The sequence below is a fragment of the Mobula hypostoma genome, unplaced genomic scaffold (genome assembly GCF_963921235.1).
Source record: "Mobula hypostoma unplaced genomic scaffold, sMobHyp1.1 scaffold_108, whole genome shotgun sequence".
In the NCBI taxonomy this organism is placed as follows: domain Eukaryota; kingdom Metazoa; phylum Chordata; class Chondrichthyes; order Myliobatiformes; family Myliobatidae; genus Mobula; species Mobula hypostoma.
This window is the reverse complement of record NW_026948197.1, coordinates 231,799-254,481: the sequence shown is the minus strand read 5'-3', so window position 1 is coordinate 254,481 and position 22,683 is coordinate 231,799. Positions and strand designations below refer to the sequence as shown.

The 22,683-nt window shown below is 60.9% G+C and overlaps 1 protein-coding gene across 1 annotated transcript in view; it reads left to right on the top strand.

Annotated features, from left to right (window-relative positions):
* Positions 1-6,432: 6,432 nt before the first annotated feature.
* LOC134341787 (tumor necrosis factor receptor superfamily member 1A-like) overlaps positions 6,433-22,683 on the top strand; it is a 63,217-nt gene continuing 46,966 nt past the window's right edge. The window contains exons 1-2 of the mRNA XM_063039709.1: positions 6,433-6,639; positions 13,360-13,519. Coding sequence (XP_062895779.1) covers positions 6,607-6,639; positions 13,360-13,519 — 193 coding nt within the window. The 5' untranslated portion in view covers positions 6,433-6,606. The remainder of the gene's footprint in view (positions 6,640-13,359; positions 13,520-22,683) is intronic.

The window sequence follows — 22,683 nt, the reverse complement described above, 5'->3', positions numbered from 1 at the left end:
ACCTCCCCTCCGTCCCTCTCCTCCCCGTCAGCCCCGCTCAAACCTCCCCTCCGTCCCTCTCAGCCCCCCACAAACCTCCCCTCCGTCCCTCCCCTCCCCCTCATCCCCCCACAAATCTCCCCTCCGTCCCTCTCCTCCCCGTCAGCCCCCAACAAACCTCCCCTCCGTCCCTCCCCTCCCCCACAAACATCCCCTCCGTCCCTCTCCTCCCTCTCAGCCCCCCACAAACCTCCTCTCCGTCCCTCTCCTCCCCCTCAGCTCCCCACAAACCTCCCCTGCCTCTCAGCCCCCCACAAACCTCACCTCTGTCCCTCCCCTCTTCCTCAGCCCCCCACAAACCTCCCCTCCGTCCCTGCCCTCTTCCTCAGCCCCCCACAAACCTCCCCTCCGTCCCTGCCCTCCCCCTCAGCCCCCCACAAACCTCCCCTCCATCCCTCCCCTCCCGGTCAGCCCCCCACAAACCTCCCCTCCGTCCCTCCCCGCCCCGTCAGCCCCCAACAAACCTCCCCTCCGTCCCTCCCCTCCCCCTAAGCCCCCACAAACCTCCTCTCCGTCCCTCCCCTCCCCCTCAGCCCCCCTCAAACCTCCTCTCCGTCCCTCCCCTCCCCGTCAGCCCCCCACAAACCTCCCCTCCGTCCCTCTCAGCCCCACACAAACCTCCCCTCCATCCCTCCCCTCCCCCTAAGCCCCCCACAAACCTCCTCTCCGTCCCTCCCCTCCCCCTCAGCCCCCCTCAAACCTCCTCTCCGTCCCTCCCCTCCCCGTCAGCCCCCCACAAACCTCCCCTCCGTCCCTCTCAGCCCCCCACAAACCTCCCCTCCGTCCCTCCCCTCCCCCTCAGCCCCCCTCAAACCTCCCCTCCCCCTCCACAAACCTCCCCTACCCCGCCCCCACAAACCTCCCCTCCGCCCCTCCCCTCACCCTCTGCCCCCCACAAATCTCCCCTCCGTCCCTCCCCTCCCCCTCCACAAACCTCCCCTCCCCTTCCACAAACCTCCCCTCCGTCCCTCCCTTACCCCGCCCCCACAAAACTCCCCTGCGCCCCCACAAATCTCCCCTCCGCCCCTCCACTCCCCCTCCCCTCCACCCCCCAGAAATCTCCCCTCCCCCGCTCCCACAAACCTCCCCTCCGCCCCCACAAATGTCCCCTCCGTCCCTCCCCTCCCCCTCCGCCCCCACAAATGTCCCCTCCGTCCCTCCCCTCCCCCTGCGCCCCCCACAAATCTCCCCTCCGTCCCTCCCCTCCCCCTGCACCCACAAATCTCCATTCCATCCCTCCCCTCCCCCTGCGCCCCCCAAAAATCTCCCCTCCGTCCCTCCCCTCCCACTGCGCCCCCCACAACCCTCCCCTCCGTCCCTCCCCTCCCCCGCCCCCCACAAAACTCCCCTCGGTCCCTCCCCTCCCCCTGCGCCCCCCAAAAATCTCCCCTCCGTCCCTCCCCTCCGTCCCTCCCCTCCCCCGCCCCCCACAAAACTCCCCTCGGTCCCTCCCCCTCCCCCTGCACCCCCCACAAACCTCCCCTCCGCCCCTCCCCTCACCCTCTGCCCCCCACAAATCTCCCCTCCGTCCCTCCTCTCCCCTTCCACAAACCTCCCCTCCGCCCCCACAAATCTCCCCTCCGTCCCTCCCCTCCCCTCCGTTCCTCCCCTCCCCTCCGCCCCCACAACCCTCCCCTCCGTCCCTTCCCTCCCCCGACCCCCACAAACCTCCCCTCCGTCCCTTCCCTCCCCCGACCCCCACAAACCTCCCCTCCGTCCCTACCCTCCCCCGCGCCCCCGACAAACCTCCCTTCCGACCCTCTCCTCCCCCTCAGCCCCCCACAAACCTCCCCTCGGTCCCTCCCCTCCCCCTCAGCCCCCCACAAATCTCCCCTCCCTCCCTCTCCTCCCTCTCAGCCCCCCACAAACCTCCCCTCCGTCCCTCCCCTCCCCCACAAACCTCCCCTCCGTCCCTCCCCTCCCCGTCAGCCCCCCACAAACCTCCCCTCCGTCCCCCTCAGCCCCCCACAAACCTCCCCTCGGTCCCTCCCCTCCCCGTCAGCCCCGCACAAACCTCCCCTCCGTCCCTCTCCTCCCCGTCAGCCCCCCACAAACCTCCCCTCCGTCCCTCTCAGCCCCCCACAAACCTCCCCTCCGTCCCTCCCCTCCCGCTAAGCCCCCCACAAACCTCCTCTCCGTCACTCCCCTCCCCGTCAGCCCCCCACAAACCTCCCCTCCGTCCCCCTCAGCCCCCCACAAACCTCCTCTCCGTCCCTCCCCTCCCCCTCAGCCCCCCAAAAACCTCCCCTCCGTCCCTCTCCTCCCCCTCAGCCCCCCACAAACCTCCCCCGCGTCCCTCTCAGCCCCCCACAAACCTCCCCTCCGTCCCTCCCCTCCCCCTCAGCCCCCCACAAACCTCCCCTCCATCCCTCTCAGCACCCCACAAACCTCCCCTCCGTCCCTCCCCTCCCCCTCAGCCCCCCACAAACCTCCCCTCCGTCCCTCCCCTCCCCCTCAGCCCCCCACAAACCTCCCCTCCATCCCTCTCAGCCCCCCACAAACCTCCCCTCCGTTCCTCCCCTCCCCCTCAGCCCCCCACAAACCTCCCGTCCGTCCCTCCCCTCCCCCTCAGCCCCCCACAAACCTCCCCTCCGTCACTCCCCTCCCCCTCAGCCCCCCACAAACCTCCTCTCCGTCCCTCCCCTCCCTCTCAGCCCCCCACAAACCTCCCCTCCGTCCCTCCCCTCCCCCTCAGCCCCCCACAAACCTCCTCTCCGTCACTCCCCTCCCCCTCAGCCCCCCTCAAACCTCCCCTCCGACCCTCCCCTCCCCCTCAGCCCCCCACAAACCTCCTCTCCGTCCCTCCCCTCCCCCTCAGCCCCGCACAAACCTCCCCTCCGTCCCTCCCCTCCCCGTCAGCCCCCCACAAACTTCCCCTCCATCCCTCTCAGCCCCCCACAAACCTCCCCTCCGTCCCTCCCCTCCCCCTAAGCCCCCCACAAACCTCCTCTCCGTCACTCCCCTCCCCCTCAGCCCCCCACAAACCTCCCCTCCGTCCCTCCCCTCCCCGTCAGCCCCCCACAAACTTCCCCTCCGTCCCTCTCAGCCCCCCACAAACCTCCCCTCCGTCCCTCCCCTCCCCCTAAGCCCCCCACAAACCTCCTCTCCGTCACTCCCCTCCCCCTCAGCCCCCCAGAAACCTCCCCTCCGTCCCTCCCCTCCCCGTCAGCCCCCCACAAACCTCCCCTCCGTCCCCCTCAGCCCCCCACAAACCTCCTCTCCGTCCCTCCCCTCCCCCTCAGCCCCGCACAAACCTCCCCTCCGTCCCTCTCCTCCCCGTCAGCCCCCCACAAACCTCCCCTCCGTCCCTCTCAGCCCCCCACAAACCTCCCCTCCGTCCCTCCCCTCCCCCTAAGCCCCCCACAAACCTCCTCTCCGTCACTCCCCTCCCCGTCAGCCCCCCACAAACCTCCCCTCCGTCCCCCTCAGCCCCCCACAAACCTCCTCTCCGTCCCTCCCCTCCCCCTCAGCCCCCCAAAAACCTCCCCTCCGTCCCTCTCCTCCCCGTCAGCCCCGCACAAACCTCCCCCGCGTCCCTCTCAGCCCCCCACAAACCTCCCCTCCGTCCCTCCCCTCCCCCTCAGCCCCCCACAAACCTCCCCTCCATCCCTCTCAGCACCCCACAAACCTCCCCTCCGTCCCTCCCCTCCCCCTCAGCCCCCCACAAACCTCCCCTCCATCCCTCTCAGCCCCCCACAAACCTCCCCTCCGTTCCTCCCCTCCCCCTCAGCCCCCCACAAACCTCCCGTCCGTCCCTCCCCTCCCCCTCAGCCCCCCACAAACCTCCCCTCCGTCACTCCCCTCCCCCTCAGCCCCCCACAAACCTCCTCTCCGTCCCTCCCCTCCCTCTCAGCCCCCCACAAACCTCCCCTCCGTCCCTCCCCTCCCCCTCAGCCCCCCACAAACCTCCCCTCCGTCCCTCCCCTCCCCCTCAGCCCCCCACAAACCTCCCCTCCGTCACTCCCCTCCCCCTCAGCCCCCCACAAACCTCCTCTTCGTCCCTCCCCTCCCCCTCAGCCCCCCACAAACCTCCCCTCCGTCACTCCCCTCCCCCTCAGCCCCCCACAAACCTCCCATCCGTCACTCCACTCCCCCACAGCCCCCCACAAACCTCCTCTCCGTCCCTCCCCTCCCTCTCAGCCCCCCACAAACCTCCCCTCCGTCCCTCCCCTCCCTCTCAGCCCCCCACAAACCTCCCCTCCGTCCCTCTCCTCCCTCTCAGCCCCCCACAAACCTCCCCTCCGTCCCTCCCCTCCCTCTCAGCCCCCCACAAACCTCCCCTCCGTCCCTCCCCTCCCCCTCAGCCCCCCACAAACTTCCCCTCCGTCCATCCCCTCCCCCTCAGCCCCCCACAAACCTCCCCTCCCCCACAAACCTCCCCTCCGTCCTTCCCCTCCCCCTCAGCCCCCCACAAACCTCCTCTCGTCCCTCCCCTCCCTCTCAGCCCCCCACAAACCTCCCCTCCGTCCCTCCCCTCCCCCTCAGCCCCCCACAAACCTCCCCTCCGTCCCTCTCCTCCCCGTTAGCCCCCCACAAACCTCCCCTCCGTCCCTCCCCTCCCCCTCAGCCCCCCACAAACCTCCCCTCTGTCCCTCCCCTCCCACTCAGCCCCCCACAAACCTCCCCTCCGTCCCTCTCCTCGCTCTCAGCCCCCCACAAAACTCCCCTCCCTCTCAGCCCCCCACAAACCTCCCCTCCGTCCCTCCCCTCCTCCTCAGCCCCCCACAAACCTCCTCTCCGTCCCTCCCCTCCCCCTCAGCCCCCCACAAACCTCCCCTCCGTCCCTCTCCTCCCCCTCAGCCCCCACAAACCTCCCCTCCGTCCCTCCCTTCCACCTCAGCCCCCCACAAACCTCCCCTCCGTCCCTCCCCTCCCACTCAGCCCCCCACAAACCTCCCCTCCGTCCCTCCCCTCCCCCTCAGCCCCCCACAAACCTCCCCTCCGTCCCTCCCCTCCCCCTCAGCCCCCCACAAACCTCCCCTCCCCCACAAACCTCCCCTCCGTCCTTCCCCTCCCCCTCAGCCCCCCACAAACCTCCTCTCGTCCCTCCCCTCCCTCTCAGCCCCCCACAAACCTCCCCTCCGTCCCTCCCCTCCCCCTCAGCCCCCCACAAACCTCCCCTCCGTCCCTCCCCTCCCCCTCAGCCCCCCACAAACCTCCCCTCCGTCCCTCCCCTCCCCCTCAGCCCCCCACAAACCTCCCCTCCGTCCCTCCCCTCCCCCTCAGCCCCCCACAAACCTCCCCTCCGTCCCTCCCCTCCCCCTCAGCCCCCCACAAACCTCCCCTCCGTCCCTCCCCTCCCCCTCAGCCCCCCACAAACCTCCCCTCCGTCCGTCTCCTCCCCGTTAGCCCCCCACAAACCTCCCCTCTGTCCCTCCCCTCCCCCACAAACCTCCCCTCTGTCCCTCCCCTCCCCCACAAACCTCCCCTCCGTCCCTCTCAGCCCCCCACAAACCTCCCCTCCGTCCCTCCCCTCCCCCACAAACCTCCCCTCCGTCCCTCTCCTCCCTCTCAGCCCCCCACAAACCTCCCCTCCGTCCCTCTCCGCCCCCACAAACCTCCCCTCCGTCCCTCACCTCCGTCCCTCCCCTCCCCCACAAACCTCCCCTCCGTCACTCTCCTCCCTCTCAGCCCCCCACAAACCTCCCCTCCGTCCCTCCCCTCCCCCTCAGCCCCCCACAAACCTCCCCTCCGTCCCTCTCCTACCCCTCAGCCCCCCACAAACCTCCCCTCCGTCCCTCCCCTCCCCCTCAGCCCCCCACCAACCTCCCCTCCGTCACTCCCCTCCCCCTCAGCCCCCCACAAACCTCCTCTTCGTCCCTCCCCTCCCCCTCAGCCCCCCACAAACCTCCCCTCCGTCCCTCCCCTCCCCCGACCCCCACAAACCTCCCCTCCGTCCCTCCCCTCCCCCGACCCCCACAAACCTCCCCTCCGTCCCTCCCCTCCCCCGACCCCCACAAACCTCCCCTCCGTCCCTCCCCTCCCCCGACCCCCACAAACCTCCCCTCCGTCCGTCCTTCCTCCAGCCCGCCCTCTCTGCCTGTCCTGGCCGTGGTAGGAGGAGGGTTAACCCTCCGTCGCTGCCTCTGTGCGCCGGCCCGCCCCCGTCGGTTCCTCCCGCGGCGGCGCTTCCTGCCTGTGCGGCTCCCTCTCTCTGCGCCTGTCGGCGTCTTTTTGTCTGCGGGCGACGGGGGAAGGGGTGAGACCGTCCTGCCGCGGGGTGAGACCGTCCTGCCGCGGGGTGAGACCGTCCTGCCGCGGGGAGAGACTGTCCTGCCGCGGGCTGGGGGTCCGAGGAGACCCCGGTGGCGGACGGTGACTGGGACGTCCGGCGGCCGCGGCACAGCCGGGGAACACCCGCCGCCAACTTCTCCCCAGGGCCGAAGTTTTTGATTTTTGATTGAGGTGTCGGGGCCGAGTCCGGGCTTCGCCCCGAATCCCCCCCCCCCCCCCGGGCTGGGCCGGGCTGGGGACTGGACCGACGGACGGATATGGGGCGGCGGAGCGGAGGCAGCGGACCCAGAGGCTGAGGAGAGCCCGATCCCCCCCATATTGGCCGGCGGAGCGATGAAGCGGAGACTGTGGTTCGTCCTGCTCTGGGTGAGTGAGAGAGAGTGACGCGGGGCGGGCGGCGCTGGGATTCCCGTAAACGCCGCTCCGGAGACGGGCCGGGGGGCTGACGGTCCGCTATCTGGCTCGCCCGGGTCTCTTCTCCCCGTCTCCCCCTCTCCCATCTCTTTCACCCCTCCCCCTCCCCCACCCCTCCCCCTCCCCCACCCCTCCCCCTCTCTCACCCCTCCCCCTCTCTCTCCCCATCTCCCCTCTCCACCCTCCCCCCTCTCCCCCTCTCCACCCTCCCCCCTCTCCCCTCTCTCTCACCTCTCCCACATCCCTCCCCTCCCCCACCCCTCCCCCTCCCCCACCCCTCCCCCTCTCTCTCACCAATCCCCCTCTCTCTCCCCGTCTCCCACCTCTCCCCCTCTCCACCCTCCCCCCTCTCCCCCTCCCCCTCTCCACCCTCCCCCCTCTCCCCCTCCCCCTCTCCCCCCTCTCCCCCTCCCCCTCTCCCCTCTCTCTCACCTCTCCCCCATCTCTCTCACCCCTCCCCCACCCCTCCCCCTCTCTCTCCCCTTCTCCCCTTCTCCCCCTCTCCCCCTCTCCCCCTCTCCCCCTGCCCCGCACCCCCCTCCCCCACCTCTCTCCCTCTCCCCCCTCTCCCTCTCCCCCTCTTCCCCCCCTCTTCCCCCCTCCCCCTCTTCCCCCCTCCCCCTCTTCCCCCCTCCCCCTCTTCCCCCCTCCCCCTCTTCCCCCTCCCCCTCTTCCCCCCTCTTCCCCCCTCTTCCCCCCTCTTCCCCCCTCTCTTCCCCCCTCTCTTCCCCCCTCTCTTCCCCCTCTCCCCCTCTCCCCCCTCTCCCCCCTCTCCCCCCTCTCCCCCTCTCCCCCCTCTCCCCCTCTCCCCCCTCTCCCCCTCTCTCCCCTCTCCCCTCTCCCCCCTCCCCCCATCCCCCTCCCCCTCTCCACCCTCCCCCCCTCTTCCCCCTCTCCCCCCTCTCCACCCTCCCCCCTCTTCCCCCTCTCCCCCTCTCTCTCACCCCTCTCCCTCTCTCAACCCCCTCCCATAATGGCCTGCTCCTCCCTGCCTCCTGCACCCCCTCTCTAACTGCGCGGCTCACCCTCTCCGCCTCCCCAGTTGCTCCCGCCCCGGCTCTGTCCGGCCTGTGAACTTATCTTTCCTCTGTGCAGGAGGAAGAGAGGCTGACGGATGTAGAAACTCGTTCCTTCCCCATTCTCTCTCTGTGTGCCTCTGGCTCTTTGCATCACTTGATGGTCACTCCCACAGTTCTGGGCCCAATCCAAGAACAACAATCAGACATGCAGTTTGGGACTCCGTCCAAAATATCAGGCATTTTGTGTTCGCCACACAGATTGCACAGCGGTGGGTTACAGGCTGGGATCTAATCCAGGAGTTCGGGGAGTGGGGGTTATATGTAGAATAACAGATCCCCGGGAGTGGGCTACAGGCTGGGATCTAATCCAGGGCTTCGGGGGGGGGGTTAGATATAGAATAACAGATCCCTGGGAGTGGGTTAGAGGCTGGGATCTAATCCAGGAGTTCGGGGAGTGGGGGTTATATGTAGAATAACAGATCCCCGGGAGTGGGCTACAGGCTGGGATCTAATCCAGGGCTTCGGGGGGGGGGTTAGATATAGAATAACAGATCCCTGGGAGTGGGTTACAGGCTGGGATCTATTCCAGGGGTTCCGGGGGGTTAGATATAGAATAACAGATCCCCGGGAGTGGGTTACAGGCTGGGATCTGATCAAGGGGTTCGGGGGTGTTTATATATAGAATAACAGATCGCCGTGAATGGGTTACAGGCTGGGATCTAATCCAGGGATTCTGCGGGGGGGGGGGTTATATATAGAATAACAGATCCCCGGGAGTGGGTTAGAGGCTGGGATCTAATCCAGGAGTTCGGGGAGTGGGGGTTATATGTAGAATAACAGATCCCCGGGAGTGGACTACAGGCTGGGATCTAATCCAGGGCTTCGGGGGGGGTTTATATATAGACTAACAGATCCCCGGGAGTGGGTTACAGACTGGGATCTAATTCTGGGGGGGGGGGTTATATATATAGAATAACAGATCCCCTGGAGTGGGTTACATGCTGGGATCTAATCCAGGGGATCGGGGGGATTTATATATAGAATAACAGATCCCTAGGACTGGGTTACATGCTGGGATCTAATCCAGGTGTTTGGGGGTGTTTATATATAGAATAACAGATCCCTGGGAGTGTGTTACAGGCTGGGATCTAATCCAGGGGTTCGGGGGGGGGGGGTTATATATAGAATAACAGATCCCCGGAAGTGGGTTAGAGGCTGGGATCTCATCCAGGGGTTCGGGGAGGGGGGTTATATATAGAATAACAGATCCCCGGGTGTGGGTTACAGGCTGGGATCTATTCCAGGGGTTCAGGGGGGGGTTATATATAGATTAACAGATCCCAGGGAGTGGGTTACAGGCTGGGATCTAATCCAGGAGTTCGGGGAGTGGGGGTTATATGTAGAATAACAGATCCCCGGGAGTGGGCTACAGGCTGGGATCTAATCCAGGGCTTCGGGGGGGGGTTAGATATAGAATAACAGATCCCTGGGAGTGGGTTACAGGCTGGGATCTGATCCAGGGGTTCGGGGGTGTTTATATATAGAATAACAGATCACCGTGAATGGGTTACAGGCTGGGATCTAATCCAGGGATTCGGGGGGGGGGGTTATATATAGAATAACAGATCCCCGGGAGTGGGTTAGAGGCTGGGATCTAATCCAGGAGTTCGGGGAGTGGGGGTTATATGTAGAATAACAGATCCCCGGGAGTGGGCTACAGGCTGGGATCTAATCCAGGGCTTCGGGGGGGTTAGATATAGAATAACAGATCCCTGGGAGTGGGTTACAGGCTGGGATCTAATCCAGGGATTCGGGGAGGTTAGATATAGAATAACAGATCCCCGGGAGTGGGTTACAGACTGGGATCTAATTCTGGGGGGGGGGTTATATATATAGAATAACAGATCCCCTGGAGTGGGTTACATGCTGGGATCTAATCCAGGGGATCGGGGGGATTTATATATAGAATAACAGATCCCTAGGACTGGGTTACATGCTGGGATCTAATCCAGGTGTTTGGGGGTGTTTAGAAAAGAATAACAGATCCCTGGGAGTGTGTTACAGGCTGGGATCTAATCCAGGGGTTCGGGGGGGGGGTTATATATAGAATAACAGAACCCCGGAAGTGGGTTAGAGGCTGGGATCTCATCCAGGGGTTCGGGGAGGGGGGTTATATATAGAATAACAGATCCCCAGGAGTGGGTTACAGGCTGGGATCTATTCCAGGGGTTCGGGGGGGGTTATATATAGATTAACAGATCCCAGGGAGTGGGTTACAGACTGGGATCTAATCCAGGGGTTCCGGGGGGTTAGATATAGAATAACAGATCCCCGGGAGTGGGTTACAGGCTGGGATCTGATCCAGGGGTTCGGGGGTGTTTATATATAGAATAACAGATCCCCGTGAATGGGTTACAGGCTGGGATCTAATCCAGGGATTCTGCGGGGGGGGGTTATATATAGAATAACAGATCCCCGGGAGTGGGTTAGAGGCTGGGATCTAATCCAGGAGTTCGGGGAGTGGGGGTTATATGTAGAATAACAGATCCCCGGGAGTGGGCTACAGGCTGGGATCTAATCCAGGGCTTCGGGGGGGTTAGATATAGAATAACAGATCCCTGGGAGTGGGTTACAGGCTGGGATCTAATCCAGGGATTCGGGGAGGTTAGATATAGAATAACAGATCCCCGGGAGTGGGTTACAGACTGGGATCTAATTCTGGGGGGGGGGGGTTATATATATAGAATAACAGATCCCCTGGAGTGGGTTACATGCTGGGATCTAATCCAGGGGATCGGGGGGATTTATATATAGAATAACAGATCCCTAGGACTGGGTTACATGCTGGGATCTAATCCAGGTGTTTGGGGGTGTTTAGAAAAGAATAACAGATCCCTGGGAGTGTGTTACAGGCTGGGATCTAATCCAGGGGTTCGGGGGGGGGGTTATATATAGAATAACAGAACCCCGGAAGTGGGTTAGAGGCTGGGATCTCATCCAGGGGTTCGGGGAGGGGGGTTATATATAGAATAACAGATCCCCAGGAGTGGGTTACAGGCTGGGATCTATTCCAGGGGTTCAGGGGGGGGTTATATATAGATTAACAGATCCCAGGGAGTGGGTTACAGACTGGGATCTAATCCAGGGGTTCCGGGGGGTTAGATATAGAATAACAGATCCCCGGGAGTGGGTTACAGGCTGGGATCTGATCCAGGGGTTCGGGGGTGTTTATATATAGAATAACAGATCCCCGTGAATGGGTTACAGGCTGGGATCTAATCCAGGGATTCTGCGGGGGGGGGGGGGTTATATATAGAATAACAGATCCCCGGGAGTGGGTTAGAGGCTGGGATCTAATCCAGGAGTTCGGGGAGTGGGGGTTATATGTAGAATAACAGATCCCCGGGAGTGGGCTACAGGCTGGGATCTAATCCAGGGCTTCGGGGGGGTTAGATATAGAATAACAGATCCCTGGGAGTGGGTTACAGGCTGAGATCTAATCCAGGGATTCGGGGGGGGGGTTATATATAGACTAACAGATCCCCGGGAGTGGGTTACAGACTGGGATCTAATTCTGGGGGGGGTTATATATATATATAGAATAAAAGATCCCCTGGAGTGGGTTACATGCTGGGATCTAATCCAGGGGATCAAGGGGATTTATATATAGAATAACAGATCCCTAGGACTGGGTTACATGCTGGGATCTAATCCAGGTGTTTGGGGGTGTTTATATATAGAATAACAGATCCCTGGGAGTGTGTTACAGGCTGGGATCTAATCCAGGGGTTCGGGGGGGGGGGGGTTATATATAGAATAACAGATCCCCGGAAGTGGGTTAGAGGCTGGGATCTCATCCAGGGGTTCGGGGAGGGGGGTTATATATAGAATAACAGATCCCCAGGAGTGGGTTACAGGCTGGGATCTATTCCAGGGGTTCAGGGGGGGGTTATATATAGATTAACAGATCCCAGGGAGTGGGTTACAGGCTGGGATCTAATCCAGGGGTTCGGGGGGGGGGTTATATATAGAATATTAGAGGCTGGGATCTAATCCAGGGGTTCGGGGAGGGGGGTTATATATAGAATACCAGATCCCCAGGAGTGGGTTACAGGCTGGGATCTAATCCAGGGGTTCGGGGGGGGGGGGTTATATATAGAATAACAGATCCCAGGGAGTGGGTTACAGGCTGGGATCTAATCCAGGGATTCGGGGAGGTTAGATATAGAATAACAGATCCCCGGGAGTGGGTTACAGGCTGGGATCTAATCCAGGGGTTCCGGGGGGTTAGATATAGAATAACAGATCCCCGGAAGTGGGTTACAGGCTGGGATCTAATCCAGGGGTTCGGGGGGGGTTTATATATAGAATAACAGATCCCGGGGAGTGGGTTACAGGCTGGGATCTAATCCAGGGGTTCCGGGGGGTTATATATAGAATAACAGATCCCTGGTAGTGGGTTACAGGCTGGGATCTAATCCAGGGGTTCAAGGGGTTTATATATATAGAATAAAAGATCTCCGGGAGTGGGTTACAGGCTGGGATCTAATCCAGGGGTTCAGGAGGTTTATATATAGAATAACAGATCCCCGGGAGTGAGTTACAGGCTGGCATCTAATCCAGGGATTCGGGGGGGTTAAATATAGAATAACAGATACCCGGGAGTGGGTTACAGGCTGGGATCTAATCCAGCGGTTCTGGGGGGTTAGATATAGAATAACAGATCCCCAGGAGTGGGTTACAGGCTGGGATCTGATCCAGGGGTTCAGGGGTGTTTATATATAGAATAACAGATCCCCGGGAGTGGGTTACAGGCTGGGATCTAATCCAGGGGTTCGGAGGGTTAGATATAGAATAACAGATCCCTGGGAGTGGGTTACAGGCTGGGATCTAATCCAGGGGTTCGGGGAGGGGGGTTATATATAGAATAACAGATCCCCAGGAGTGGGTTACAGGCTGGGATCTAATCCAGGGGCTCGGGGGGGGCGTTATATATAGAATAACAGATCCCCGGGAATGGGTTACAGGCTGGGATCTAATCCAGGGGTTCAGGGGGTTTATATATACAACAACAGATCCCCGGGAATGGGTTACGGACTGGGATCTAATCCAGGGGTTCGGGGGGATTTATATATAGAATAACAGATCCCCGGGAGTGGGTTACAGACTGGGATCTAATGTAACGGTTCGGGAAGTTTATATATAGAATAACAGATCCCTGGGAGTGGGTTACAGGCTGGGATCTAATCCAGGGGTTCAGGGGTGTTTATATATAGAATAACAAATCCCTGGGAGTAGGTTACAGGCTGGGATCTAATCCAGGGGTTCAGGGGTGTTTATATATAGAATAACAGATCCCGGGGAGTGGGTTACATGATGGATCTAATCCAGGGGTTCTGCGGGGGGGGTTTAAATATAGAATAACAGATACCTGGGAGTGGGTTACGGGCTGGGATCTAATCCGGGGGTTCAGGGGGGTTTATATACAGAAAAACAGATCCCCGGGAGTGGGTTACAGACTGAGATCTTACCCAGGGGTTTGTGGGGGGTTTGTAATCAGAATAACAGATCCTTGGGAGTGTGTGATTGAATCTCTGGGATCTGTTAATTCAGTCACTGACCTGTTATTCTCGCTTTGTTATTCTCGTTGCAGATTGGTCTCCTGTCCTCTAGAATTTCCGTGATTTCAGCTCGAGGTCCTCATCTGAAGGTGCGGTCGAAACGATTTGTTCGTGCCAGAGTAAATAATAACTGTTCAACTTCAGAATATGTTCCATCGGGGAAGAACTACTGCTGCAACAAGTGTACTCGAGGTGAGAATTCGGACACCGTCCCATCACACACTCCCGGGGTCAGACAGGGGGTGAATCTCCCTCCCCACGGTCCCATCACACACTCCCAGGGTCAGACACGGGGTGAATCTCCCTCCACACCGTCCCGTCACACACTCCCGGGGTCAGACACAGAGTGAATCTCCCTCCACACCGTCCCATCACACACTCCCGGGGTAAGACACAGAGTGAATCTCCCTCCGCACCGTCCCATCACACACTCCCGGGGTCAGACAGGGGGTGAATCTGCCTCCGCACCGTCCCATCACACACTCCCAGGGTCAGACACGGAGTGAATCTCCCTCCACACCGTCCCATCACACACTCCCGAGGTCAGACACAGAGTGATCTCCATCCACACCGACCCATCACACACTCCCGGAGTCAGACACAGAGTGAATCTCCCTCCACACCGTCCCATTACACACTCCCGGGGTCAGACACAGAGTGAATGTCCCTCCACACCGTCCCATCACACACTCCCGGCGTCAGACACGGGGTGAATCTCCCTCCACACCATCCCATCACACACTCCCGGGGTCAGACACGGGGTGAATCTCCCTCGTCACCGTCCCATCACACACTCCCGGGGTGAGACACAGAGTGAATCTCCCTCCTCACCGTCCCGTCACACACTCCCGGGGTCAGACACAGAGTGAATCTCCCTCCACTCCATCCCATCACACACTCCCGGGGTCAGACACAGAGTGAATCTCCCTCCACACCGTCCCATCACACACTCCCGGGGTCAGACACAGAGTGAATCTCCCTCCGCACCGTCCCATCACACACTCCCGGGGTCAGACACAGAGTGAATCTCCCTCCACACTGTCCCATCACACACTCCCGGGGTCAGACACAGAGTGAATCTCCCTCCATCCCGTCCCATCACACACTCCCGGGGTCAGACACAGAGTGAATCTCCCTCCATCCCGTCCCATCACACACTCCCGGGGTCAGACACAGAGTGAATCTCCCTCCATCCCGTCCCATCACACACTCCCGGGGTCAGACACAGAGTGAATCTCCCTCCACACCGTCCCATCACACACTCCCGGGGTCAGACACAGAGTGAATCTCCCTCCATCCCGTCCCATCACACACTCCCGGGGTCAGACACAGAGTGATTCTCCCTCCACACCGTCCCATCACACACTCCCGGGGTCAGACACAGAGTGAATCTCCCTCCGCACCGTCCCATCACACACTCCCGGGGTCAGACACAGAGTGAATCTCCTTCCGCACCGTCCCATCACACACTCCCGGGGTCAGACACAGAGTGAATCTCCCTCCGCACCGTCCCATCACACACTCCCGGGGTCAGACACAGAGTGAATCTCCTTCCGCACCGTCCCATCACGCACTCCCAGGGTCAGACACAGAGTGAATCTCCCTCCACACCATCCCATCACACACTCCCGGGGTCTGACACTGACTGAATCTCCCTCCATACCGTCCCATCACACACTCCCGGGGTCAGACACAGAGTGAATCTCCCTCCGTACTGTCCCATCACGCACTCCCAGGGTCAGACACAGAGTGAATCTCCCTCCACACCATCCCATCACACACTCCCGGGGTCTGACACTGACTGAATCTCCCTCCATACCGTCCCATCACACACTCCCAGGGTCAGACACAAAGTGAATCTCTCTCCACACCGTCCCATCACACACTCCCGGGGTCAGACACAGAGTGAATCTCCCTCCGTACCGTCCCATCACGCACTCCCAGGATCAGACACAGAGTGAATGTCCCTCCACACCGTCCCATCACACATTCCCGGCGTCAGACACGGGGTGAAGCTCCCTCCACACCGACCCATCACACACTCCCGGGGTCAGACACAGAGTGAATCTCCCTCGTCACCGTCCCATCACACACTCCCGGGGTGAGACACAGAGTGAATCTCCCTCCTCACCGTCCCGTCACACACTCCCGGGGTCAGACACGGGGTGAATCTCCCTCCACACCGTCCCTTCACACACTCCCGGGGTCAGACACAGAGAGAACCTCCCTCCACACCGTCCCATCACACACTCCCGGGGTCAGACAGAGAGTGAATCTCCCTCCGCAACGTCCCATCACACACCCCCGGGGTCAGACACAGACTGAATCTCCCTCCACACCGTCCCATCACACACTCCCGGGGTCAGACACAGAGTGAATCTCCCTCCGCACCGTCTTATAACACACTCCCGGGGTCAGACACAGAGTGAATCTCCCTCCACACCTTCCCATCACACACTCGCAGGGTCAGACACAGAGTGAATCTCCCTCCACACCGTCCCATCACACACTCCCGGGGTCAGACACAGAGGGAATCTCCCTCCACATCGTCCCATCACACACTCCCGGGGTCAGACACAGAGTGAATCTCCCACCACGCTGTCCCATCACACACTCGCAGGGTCAGACACAGAGTGAAGCTCCCTGCACACCGTCCCATCACACACTCCCGGGGTCAGACACAGAGTGAATCTCCCTCCGCACCGTCCCATCACACACTCCCGGGGTCAGACACAGAGTGAATCTCCCTCCACACCGTCCCATCACACACTCCCGGGGTCAGACACGGGGTGAATCTCCCTCTGCACCGTCCCATCACACACTCCCGGGGTCAGACACAGAGTGAATCTCCCTCCAGACCGTCCTATCACACACCCCCGGGGTCAGACACAGAGTGAATCTCCCTCCACAGTGTCCCATCACACACTCCCGGGGTCAGACACAGAGTGATCTCCATCCAGACCGACCCATCACACACTCCCGGAGTCAGACACAGAGTGAATCTCCCTCCGCACCGTCTTATCACACACTCCCAGGGTCAGACACAGAGGGAATCTCCCTCCACACCGTCCCATCACACACTCCCGGGGTCAGACACGGGTGAATCTCCCTCCGCACCGTCCCATCACGCACTCCCAGGGTCAGACACAGAGTGAATCTCCCTCCACACCATCCCATCACAGACTCCCGGGGTCTGACACTGACTGAATCTCCCTCCATACCGTCCCATCACACACTCCCGGGGTCAGACACAGAGTGAATCTCCCTCCTCACCGTCCCGTCACACACTCCCGGGGTCAGACACAGAGTGAATCTCCCTCCACACCGTCCCTTCACATACTCCCGGGGTCAGACACAGAGTGAACCTCCCTCCACACCGTCCCATCACACACTCCCTGGGTCAGAAACAGAGTGAATCTCCCTCCACACCGTCCCATCACACACTCCCGGAGTCAGACACAGAGTGAATCTCCCTCCGCAACGTCCCATCACACACCCCCGGGGTCAGACACAGAGTGAATCTCCCTCCACACCGTCCCATCACACACTCCCGGGGTCAGACACAGAGTGAATCTCCCTCCGCACCGTCTTATCACACACTCCCGGGGTCAGACACAGAGTGAATCTCCCTCCACAGTGTCCCATCACACACTCCCGGGGTCAGACACAGAGTGATCTCCATCCAGACCGTCCCATCACACACTCCCGGGGTCAGACACAGAGTGAATCTCCCTCCACACTGTCCCATCGCAAACTCCCAGGGTCAGACACAGAGTGAATCTCCCTCCACACCGTCCCATCACACACTCCCGGGGTCAGACACGGGGTGAATCTCCCTCTGCACCGTCCCATCACACACTCCCGGGGTCAGACACAGAATGAATCTCCCTCCACACCGTCCCATCACACACTCCCAGGGTCAGACACAGAGTGAATCTCCCTCCACACCGTCCCATCACACACTCCCGGGGTCAGACACGGGGTGAATCTCCCTCTGCACCGTCCCATCACACACTCCCGGGGTCAGACACAGAGTGAATCTCCCTCCAGACCGTCCTATCACACACCCCCGGGGTCAGACACAGAGTGAATCTCCCTCCACAGTGTCCCATCACACACTCCCGGGGTCAGACACAGAGTGATCTCCATCCAGACCGACCCATCACACACTCCCGGAGTCAGACACAGAGTGAATCTCCCTCCGCACCGTCTTATCACACACTCCCAGGGTCAGACACAGAGGGAATCTCCCTCCACACCGTCCCATCACACACTCCCGGGGTCAGACACGGGTGAATCTCCCTCCGCACCGTCCCATCACGCACTCCCAGGGTCAGACACAGAGTGAATCTCCCTCCACACCATCCCATCACAGACTCCCGGGGTCTGACACTGACTGAATCTCCCTCCATACCGTCCCATCACACACTCCCGGGGTCAGACACAGAGTGAATCTCCCTCCTCACCGTCCCGTCACACACTCCCGGGGTCAGACACAGAGTGAATCTCCCTCCACACCGTCCCATCACATACTCCCGGGGTCAGACACAGAGTGAACCTCCCTCCACACCGTCCCATCACACACTCCCTGGGTCAGAAACAGAGTGAATCTCCCTCCACACCGTCCCATCACACACTCCCGGAGTCAGACACAGAGTGAATCTCCCTCCGCAACGTCCCATCACACACCCCCGGGGTCAGACACAGAGTGAATCTCCCTCCACACCGTCCCATCACACACTCCCGGGGTCAGACACAGAGTGAATCTCCCTCCGCACCGTCTTATCACACACTCCCGGGGTCAGACACAGAGTGAATCTCCCTCCCCACTGTCCCATCGCAAACTCCCAGGGTCAGACACAGAGTGAATCTCCCTCCACACCGTCCCATCACACACTCCCGGGGTCAGACACGGGGTGAATCTCCCTCTGCACCGTCCCATCACACACTCCCGGGGTCAGACACAGAATGAATCTCCCTCCACACCGTCCCATCACACACTCCCAGGGTCAGACACAGAGTGAATCTCCCTCCACACCGTCCCATCACACACTCCCGGGGTCAGACACGGGGTGAATCTCCCTCCGCACCATCCCATCACACACCCCCGGGGTCAGACACAGAGTGAATCTCCCTCCACACCGTCCCATCACACACTCCCGGGGTCTGACACTGACTGAATCTCCCTCCATACCGTCCCATCACACACTCCCGGGGTCAGACACAGAGTGAATCTCCCTCCATACCGTCCCATCACACACACCCCGGGTCAGACACAGAGTGAATCTCCCTCCACACCGTCCCATCACACACTCCCTGCGTCAGACACAGAGTGAATCTCCCTCCACACCATCCCATCACACACTCCCGGGGTCAGACACGGGGTGAATCTCCCTCCGCACCATCCCATCACGCACTCCCAGGGTCAGACACAGAGTGAATCTCCCTCCACACCGTCCCATCACACACTCCCGGGGTCAGACACAGAGTGAATCTCCCTCCACACCGTCCCATCACACACTCCCGGGGTCAGACTCGGGGTGAATCTCCCTCGTCACCGTCCCATCACACACTCCCGGGGTGAGACACAGAGTGAATCTCCCTCCTCACCGTCCCGTCACACACTCCCGGGGTCAGACACAGACTGAATCTCCCTCCACACCGTCCCATCACACACTCCCGGGGTCAGAAACAGAGTGAATCTCCCTCCGCAACGTCCCATCACACACCCCCGGGGTCAGACACAGAGTGAATCTCCCTGCACACCATCCCATCACACACTCCCGGGGTCTGACACTGACTGAATCTCCCTCCATACCGTCCCATCACACACTCCCGGGGTCAGACACAGAGTGAATCTCCCTCCATACCGTCCCATCACACACACCCCGGGTCAGACACAGAGTGAATCTCCCAGCCCACCGTCCCATCACACACTCCCAGGGTCAGACACAGAGTGAATCTCCCTCCACACTGTCCCATCACACACTCGCAGAGTCAGACACAGAGTGAATCTCCCTCCACACCGTCCCATCTCACACTCCCGGCGTCAGACACAGAGTGAAGCTCCCTCCGCACCGTCCCATCACACACTCCCGGGGTCAGACACAGAGTGAATCTCCCTCTTCACCGTCCCATCACACACTCCCGGGGTCAGACAGAGAGTGAATCTCCCTCCGCACCGTCCCATCACACACTCCCGGGGTCAGACACAGAGTGAATCTCCCTCCGCACCGTCCCATCACACACTCCCGGGGTCAGACACAGAGTAAATCTCCCTCTGCACCGTCCCATCACACACTCCTGGGGTCAGACACAGAGTGAATCTCCCTCCACACCATCCCATCACACACTCCCGGGGTCAGACACAGAGTGAATCTCCCTCCACACTGTCCCATCACACACTCCCGGGGTCAGACAGAGAGTGAATCTCCCTCCGCACCGTCCCATCACACACTCCCGGGGTCAGACACAGAGTGAATCTCCCTCCACACCGTCCCATCACACACTCCCGGGGTCAGACACGGGGTGAATCTCCCTCGTCACCGTCCCGTCACACACTCCCGGGGTCAGACACAGAGTGAATCTCCCTCCACACCGTCCCATCACACACTTCCGGGGTCAGAAACAGAGTGAATCTCCCTCCGCAACGTCCCATCACACACCCCCGGGGTCAGACACAGAGTGAATCTCCCTCCACACCGTCCCATCACACACTCGCAGGGTCAGACACAGAGTGAATCTCCCTCCACACTGTCCCATCGCAAACTCCCAGGGTCAGACACAGAGTGAATCTCCCTCCACACCGTCCCATCACACACTCCCGGGGTCAGACACGGGGTGAATCTCCCTCCGCACCATCCCATCACGCACTCCCAGGGTCAGACACAGAGTGAATCTCCCTCCACACCATCCCATCACACACTCCCGGGGTCTGACACTGACTGAATCTCCCTCCATACCGTCCCATCACACACTCCCGGGGTCAGACACAGAGTGAATCTCCCTCCGCACCGTCCCATCACACGCTCCCGGTGTCAGACACAGAGTGAATCTCCCTCCGTACCGTCCCATCACGCACTCCCAGGATCAGACACAGAGTGAATGTCCCTCCACACCGTCCCATCACACACTCCCGGCGTCAGACACGGGGTGAATCTCCCTCCGCACCGTCCCATCACACACTCCCGGGGTCAGACACGGGGTGAATCTCCCTCGTCACCGTCCCATCACACACTCCCGGGGTGAGACACAGAGTGAATCTCCCTCCTCACCGTCCCGTCACACACTCCCGGGGTCAGACACAGACTGAATCTCCCTCCACACCGTCCCATCACACACTCCCGGGGTCAGAAACAGAGTGAATCTCCCTCCGCAACGTCCCATCACACACCCCCGGGGTCAGACACAGAGTGAATCTCCCTGCACACCATCCCATCACACACTCCCGGGGTCTGACACTGACTGAATCTCCCTCCATACCGTCCCATCACACACTCCCGGGGTCAGACACAGAGAGAATCTCCCTCCATACCGTCCCATCACACACACCCCGGGTCAGACACAGAGTGAATCTCCCAGCCCACCGTCCCATCACACACTCCCAGGGTCAGACACAGAGTGAATCTCCCTCCACACTGTCCCATCACACACTCGCAGAGTCAGACACAGAGTGAATCTCCCTCCACACCGTCCCATCTCACACTCCCGGCGTCAGACACAGAGTGAATCTCCCTCTGCACCGTCCCATCACACACTCCTGGGGTCAGACACAGAGTGAATCTCCCTCCACACCATCCCATCACACACTCCCGGGGTCAGACACAGAGTGAATCTCCCTCCACACTGTCCCATCACACACTCCCGGGGTCAGACAGAGAGTGAATCTCCCTCCGCACCGTCCCATCACACACTCCCGGGGTCAGACACAGAGTGCATCTCCCTCCACACCGTCCCATCACACACTCCCGGGGTCAGACACGGGGTGAATCTCCCTCGTCACCGTCCCGTCACACACTCCCGGGGTCAGACACAGAGTGAATCTCCCTCCACACCGTCCCATCACACACTCCCGGGGTCAGAAACAGAGTGAATCTCCCTCCGCAACGTCCCATCACACACCCCCGGGGTCAGACACAGAGTGAATCTCCCTCCACACCGTCCCATCACACACTCCCGGGGTCAGACACAGAGTGAATCTCCCTCCACACCGTCCCATCACACACTCGCAGGGTCAGACACTGAGTGAATCTCCCTCCACACTGTCCCATCGCAAACTCCCAGGGTCAGACACAGAGTGAATCTCCCTCCACACCGTCCCATCACACACTCCCGGGGTCAGACACGGGGTGAATCTCCCTCCGCACCATCCCATCACGCACTCCCAGGGTCAGACACAGAGTGAATCTCCCTCCACACCATCCCATCACACACTCCCGGGATCTGACACTGACTGAATCTCCCTCCATACCGTCCCATCACACACTCCCGGGGTCAGACACAGAGTGAATCTCCCTCCGCACCGTCCCATCACACACTCCCGGGGTCAGACACAGAGTGAATCTCCCTCCGCACCGTCCCATCACGCACTCCCAGGATCAGACACAGAGTGAATGTCCCTCCACACCGTCCCATCGCACACTCCCGGCGTCAGACACGGGGTGAATCTCCCTCCGCACCGTCCCATCACACACTCCCGGGGTCAGACACAGAGTGAATCTCCCTGCACACCATCCCATCACACACTCCCGGGGTCTGACACTGACTGAATCTCCCTCCATACCGTCCCATCACACACTCCCGGGGTCAGACACAGAGAGAATCTCCCTCCATACCGTCCCATCACACACACCCCGGGTCAGACACAGAGTGAATCTCCCAGCCCACCGTCCCATCACACACTCCCAGGGTCAGACACAGAGTGAATCTCCCTCCACACTGTCCCATCACACACTCGCAGAGTCAGACACAGAGTGAATCTCCCTCCACACCGTCCCATCTCACACTCCCGGCGTCAGACACAGAGTGAATCTCCCTCCGCACCGTCCCATCACACACTCCCGGCGTCAGACACAGAGTGAATCTCCCTCCGCACCGTCCCATCACACACTCCCGGGGTCAGACACAGAGTGAATCTCCCTCTTCACCGTCCCATCACACACTCCCGGGGTCAGACAGAGAGTGAATCTCCCTCCGCACCGTCCCATCACACACTCCCGGGGTCAGACACAGAGTGAATCTCCCTCCGCACCGTCCCATCACACACTCCCGGGGTCAGACACAGAGTAAATCTCCCTCTGCACCGTCCCATCACACACTCCTGGGGTCAGACACAGAGTGAATCTCCCTCCACACCA